Source organism: Gopherus evgoodei, chromosome 1, assembly GCF_007399415.2.
Source record: "Gopherus evgoodei ecotype Sinaloan lineage chromosome 1, rGopEvg1_v1.p, whole genome shotgun sequence".
Taxonomy (NCBI): Eukaryota; Metazoa; Chordata; order Testudines; family Testudinidae; genus Gopherus; species Gopherus evgoodei.
The window spans coordinates 338,942,176-338,948,175 of record NC_044322.1 but is presented as its reverse complement, the minus strand read 5'-3'; the positions used below and the strand labels follow the sequence as shown (position 1 = coordinate 338,948,175).

Here is a 6,000-nt window from a genome sequence, read left to right as displayed (position 1 = left end):
GGTGTTTCTGTGGTGTGGTGTATAGTTGCTGGTATTTGTTTCAGGTTGGGGAGCTGTCTGTAAGTGAGGACTGGCCTGCCTCCCAAGGTCTGTGAGAGTGAGGGATTGTTTTGCAGATCATTGATAATGCGCTGGAGAGGTTTTAACTGGGGGCTGTATGTGGTGGCCAGTGGTGGTATATCTTAGGGCTTGGCTGTGGACAATGGATCGTGTGATGTGTCCAGAATGGAAGATGGAGGCATGTAGGTAAGTATAGTGGTCAGTAGGTTTCTGGTATAGGGTGGTGTTTATGTGACCATCACTTACTTGCACTGTAGTGTCCAGGAAGTGGATCTCCTGTGTGGACTGGTCCAGGCTGAGGATGATGGTGGAGTGGAAATTGTTGAAATCCAGGTGGAATTCCTCAAGGGCCTCCTTTCTGTGGGTTCAAATGATGAAGATGTCATCAACTTAGCGCAAGTAGAGGAGGGGCGCTAGGGGACAAGAGCTGAGGAAGCGTTGTTTTAAATCAGCCATAAAAATGTTGGCATACTGTGGGGCCATATGGGTACCCTAGCAGTGCCACTGACTTGAAGGTTTAAGTTGTCCCCAAATCTGAAATGGTTGTGAGTGAGGACCCAGCATGAGAAATTTCAGCCCAAATGATTAAAGATTAGTACAGTTATCAGCAACTGTAAACAGGGTCATGTAAGGGGAAACATTGGGCAACCCTAACAATAGGCAGTGCCCCCAGCTGCGCCTATGTCTACAGTGCCGTGAACATGCTTTAAACATGCTCAGCATTATTGTTCTGCTCCCATCCCATCCCCTGGAGTTCCTATGGGATGGGGTCCTTCTGGAGGAGACAGTTTCAGAAGAGCCAGAGTTAAACAGGGTTGCCAACTCTGACTGAAGCTATTCCCGAAGATCCCCTCCCCCCATGATATAATGCCATTTTCTTAAAATAGCCTATTCAAATCTTCTGGATTGCTTTAAATAGTCACCAGGAGATTGAGATCGATTCTGGAAGACTCCAGGCCAGTCCTGGAGGCTTGGCAACACTAGAGGTGAAGGTAGGACGGGATTCTGTCTTGGGGTATGGCTACACTTGCAGCCATACAGCGCTGCCCCGGGAGCGCTTTGAAGTGCGAGTGTGGTCAAGGCGCCAGCTGGGACAGAGCTCTCCCAGCGCAGCACGTACTCCACCTCCCTGTGGGGATTAGCTCGCTCCCAGCGCTGGGACAGTGTTGACACTGGCGCTTTGCAGCGCTGTAACTTGCTGCACTCAGGGCTTGTCTACATCAGAAAGTTGCAGGGCTGGTGAGGGAGTTACAGCGCTGCAACTTTGAAGGTGTACACATCTGCAGGGCATCACCAGCACTGCAACTCCCTGTTTGCAGCGCTGGCCGTACTCCCGTTTTGTCTGGGGTGTAGAGGATCCAGCGCTGGTGATCCAGCGCTGGTAATCCAATGTAGACACTTACCAGCGCTTTTCTTGACCTCCGTGGAACGAGGAAGCCTCTGGTAATCAAGCTGGTCTCCTTTCCCGGTTTGCTCTCTCGTTCCCGGAACCCCGAGCAAGCAGGTCTCCTTCCCTGCGGTTTGCAGGGTGGCTCCGGGAACGCGAGAGCAAACCGCGGCGAAGCTGGTCTCCTTTCCCGGTTTGCTCTCTCGTTCCCCGAACCGCCGAGCAAGCGGTTCTCCTTCCCTGCGGTTTGCAGGGCGGCTCCGGGAACGCTAGAGCAAACCGCGGCGAAGCTGGTCTCCTTTCCCGGTTTGCTCTCTCGTTCCCCGAACCGCCGAGCAAGCGGTTCTCCTTCCCTGCGGTTTGCAGGGTGGCTCCGGGAACGCGAGAGCAAACCGCGGCGAAGCTGGTCTCCTTCCCCGGTTTGCTCTCGCGTTCCCGGAACCCCCCTTGAAGCCGCCCAACAGCGCTGCAGTGTGGCCACATCTAACACCACTTGCAGCGCTGGTTGCTGTAAGTGTGGCCACTCTGCAGCGCTGGCCCTATACAGCTGTACTAATACAGCTGTAACAACCAGCGCTGCAAAATTTTAGATGTAGACATGGCCTCAGAGGGGTGTTTTTTCACATCCCTGAGCAAGAAAGTTGCAGTGCTGTAAAGCGCCAGTGTAGCCAAGACCTTGGGCATGTAGCAGTAGCCGTGGCCTCTTTTGCCAGACCCAGCGACTGCTGCTGTCAGTGGCCAGTGACAACAGGGGTCTGGAGAGGGGAGAAAAGGCAGAAGCTGCCGGAGGGCAGAGCCCCCAGGGGCTTGGGAGGGTAAAGAGGGCAAGTCTCGGCGGCGGGAAGGCGGCTGGGATGAACACGGGGGGGGGGGGAGGTGTGGCAGAACACTATTGTGCTCTCGGCCCCTCCCAAAGGTCGTTCATTGGGGAGAAGGAGGCACCTCCCCTTATGCAGCCCTGCCCCAGACTCCCTCAGCCCTGGGGGCCGCCCGCCGCAGTCCCGCCCCAACCTCACATTGGGCGGGGAAGCTGTGCCCGAGCTCGGCTGCCTGCCTCAGGCGTCAGTCAGCGGGCGCGGAGGCCAGGCTGTCGCTCGTCAGCCCGCCTCCTTTTCCCCGCCTCAGCCAGGCCCGGCTGGCCGGCCTTGCGCTCGGGGGTGGAGGCAAGTTTCCGCGGCCGCCCCGAGGCGGGAGGGAGGATTTTGTTCCGCGTGGGTCAGTGCCAGCCTGACGCCTCCTCGCTCCGTGCCGCCCCCCGCATATCCCAGCAGCCTGGGCAGGCCCCGCTTCCCGCGGCTGAGCCGAGCGCCATGCTCGGGTGCTTGCCCAGGCCGCTTAGCGGCGGCGTTTCCTGCCGCTTGGCAGAGGCTTTGGCCTCCGCGCCGGGGAAGGGGCGGGTGGGGGATCCCCGTGCAGTAGCGTTGTCCTGGTAACGGGGAGAGGGAAGAGTCTCATCCGACGCCCGAGAGGAAGGAGCCACCAGCGGGGCCCGGGCGTTATTCCCCCTCGTAGCGCGGCGCTGGGCTGCTCCCGGCAATACAGTGCCCGGGCCCGGGGGGAGGGAAGGTTGTTAGTGCAGCCGCGAGGCCGCTCGAGCTCTTCATTGGGGGAGGGAGCCTTGCGCGCACCCTCCACTAAGTTGCTTAAAATCCCCGCCCTTTACCCAGTCACCCAACTTGAGGCCCCTCCCAGGGAAGAGGGAGTGTTTGGGCCTTAAATATCCGATGTAATTTGAAGTGGAGAAACTTGGCTCAGCCTGAGCTGTGCTCACTGCGGGATTTATCCTGCGTGCCTCACGGCCAATTTGCAGTGACTGCGCTGTCCTCCCCTCAGGCCGTCCAGGGAGAAGATGACTTTTCAGTGGACAGCAGTTGCAAGCTTTCTGTATGCTGAAATAGGAGTGATTTTACTGCTCTGTGTACCGTTTATTTCTCCACTAAGGTAGGGATCCACTGTAGGCTATATGGCTTTGTCTTAAGACATCTTTTACATATTGCTGTTGTAACACACCTAATGTGAATCAGGTTTATTTTGGCTCCCACATTTGGGGCTGGTTGAGAACTGAATTAAATAGGAGCTACTTGTTGCTTAACTAGGGTTACGAGATGTCCCTCTTTTATAGGGACAGTCCTGATATTTGGTTCATTTTCTTTTATAGACACCTATTACCCCCCACCGCCGTCCTGATTTTTCACACTTGCTGTTTGGTCACCCTATGCTTAACACTCTTGAACACCAGGCCATTTATTTAGGTGCCTAAACTCACGCCAAGGAGCTTAACTTTAGGCACCTATTTTTGAAAATCATGGCCAGAATCATTTTTCCTGCACCAGTGGTTAATAATTATTTATTTCTAGTCATAATTCCAGCATGCCCTCCTCTCTCACTCTCTGTTTCAATATGAGGAGTTAGTCCATTTAATTTTATTTTCTGAATGGTCAGTTTAGCGGAGAATGTGTGTCTTCTTTTCATACTAAGTTATTAGTGGATAAATAGGCAGCAGCCTCTTTTCCGAGGAATCTGAATTATCAGAGGTGAATCAGTAGCTATTTTCCTTAGTGCTACCTTGCACTAGGCATTGGGAATGGAAAGAAATATAAAGCACTCCCACTTTTCAGTGTTGACTAGGTGCAATTTGTGAAGATTCTTCCAAAAGTAAAGAATTCTCCTGCTTGATGTATGGAATTTAACAGAGCAGTAAGAGAGGCACCTATAAGCTTATATGAAAACCAAAGAAATCGGTGTTAGTCCCAGAAACATGCCAATATACAAGTGTTTTAAAACTAATTTTCCCAACCTTTAGTAAGGGAGAGAAGCTGAAAGGAAAGTAAACCAGCTACTATCTCTTTATGCAAAGTACTGCCTTCCTTACCTAATTTTCTTGAAACAACTTTCTCTCATACTACTGCTTACCTTTGATCATGTAAATTTGTTTTTTCCCCTGTGTGGGAGAGTCCTATTAGCTCCAAAAATGTTACTAGAGGATTAAACCTTAACATTTTGTAGAAAATTTACTATTGCCTCAGATTATAAAATAATCTATGAAATGTGTTTTCTTTTCTGCGGCCTTAGACACCAACTCACATCATCAGAATGAAGAAGGTAACTTTTCCCACTGATTAATCTATGGCCTTCTTATAGCAACCTGAGCAGGACCATAACTTTTCCTGTCCTAGTCTTAAAATGAATTCCACACACTGCGTAGAGTCAAAACTCAACCACTTGCTGGGGTTTGCACTTATAGACTCTAGGACTGGAAGGGACCTCAAGAGGTCATTGAGTCCAGTCCCCTGCCCTCATGGCAGGATCAAATACTGACCATTCCTGATAGACATTTATCTAACCTACCCTTAAATATCTCCAGAGATGGAGATTCCACAACCTCCCTAGGCAATTTATTGCAGTGTTCAACTACCCTGACAGTTAGGAACTTTTTCCTAATGTTCAACCTAAGCCTCCCTTGCTGCAATTTAAACCCATTGCTTCTTGTTCTATCCTTAGAGGCCAAGATGAACAAGTTTTCTCCCTCCTCCTAATGACACCCTTTTAGATACCTGAAAACTGCTATCATGTCCCCTCTCTGTCTTCTCTTTGCCAAACTAAACAAACCTAATTCTTTAAGCCTTCCTTCATAGGTCATGTTCTCTAGATCTTTAATCATTCTTGTTGCTCTTCTCTGGCTTCTCTCCAATTTCTCCACATCTTTCTTGAAATGCGGTGCCCAGAACTGGACACAATATTCCAGTTGAGGTCTAACCAGCGTAGAGTAGAGTGGAAGAATGACTTCTTGTGTCTTGCTCACACACCTGTTAATGCATCCCAGAATCATGTTTTATTTTTTTGCAACAGCATCACACTGTTGACTCATCTTTAGCTTGTGGTCCACTATAACCCCTAGAACCCTTTCTGCCGTACTCTTTCCTAGACAGTCTCTTCCCATTCTGTAAAAGCAGCAAAGAATCCTGTGGCACCTTATAGACTAACAGACGTTTTGGAGCATGAGCTTTCGTGGGTGAATACCCACTTCCTCAGATGCATGTATCTCCATGCATCTGAGGAAGTGGGTATTCACCCACGAAAGCTCATGCTCCAAAACGTCTGTTAGTCTATAAGGTGCCACAGGATTCTTTGCTGCTTTTACAGATCCAGACTAACACGGCTACCCTCTGATACTCTTCCCATTCTGTATGTGTGAAACTGATTGTTCCTTCCTAAGTGGAGCACTTTGCACTTGTCATTATTAAACTGCATCCTGTTTACCTCAGACCATTTCTCCAATTTGTCCAGATCATTTTGAATTATGACCCTATCCTCCAAAGCAGTTGCAGTCTCTCCTAGTTTGATATAATCTGCAAATTTAATAAGCGTACTTTCTATGCCAATATCTTAAGTCGTTGATGAAGATATTGAACAGAGCTGGTCCCAAAACAGACCCCTGTGGAACCCCACTTGTTATATCTTTCCAACAGGATTGGGAACCATTAATAACTACTCTCTGAGTAAAGTTATCCAGCCAGTTATGCACCTACCTTATAGTAGCCCCATTTAAATTG

General features: G+C 50.1%; 1 protein-coding gene across 3 annotated transcripts in view; it reads left to right on the top strand.

Annotated features, from left to right (window-relative positions):
* The first annotated feature begins 2,166 nt into the window (after positions 1–2,166).
* Positions 2,167–6,000, top strand: part of LOC115644350 (B-cell receptor-associated protein 29-like) — a 53,606-nt gene continuing 49,772 nt past the window's right edge. Inside the window, exons 1-2 of one of the 3 annotated variants that reach the window (XM_030548772.1) lie at positions 2,167–2,262; positions 3,281–3,388. In XM_030548772.1, the coding sequence (XP_030404632.1) occupies positions 3,297–3,388 (92 nt within the window). In that variant the 5' untranslated portion in view covers positions 2,167–2,262; positions 3,281–3,296. Of the gene's footprint in view, positions 2,263–2,482; positions 2,663–3,280; positions 3,389–6,000 lie in introns of those variants that run through there. The other 2 variants (XM_030548602.1, XM_030548689.1) reach the window with 2 other exon arrangements.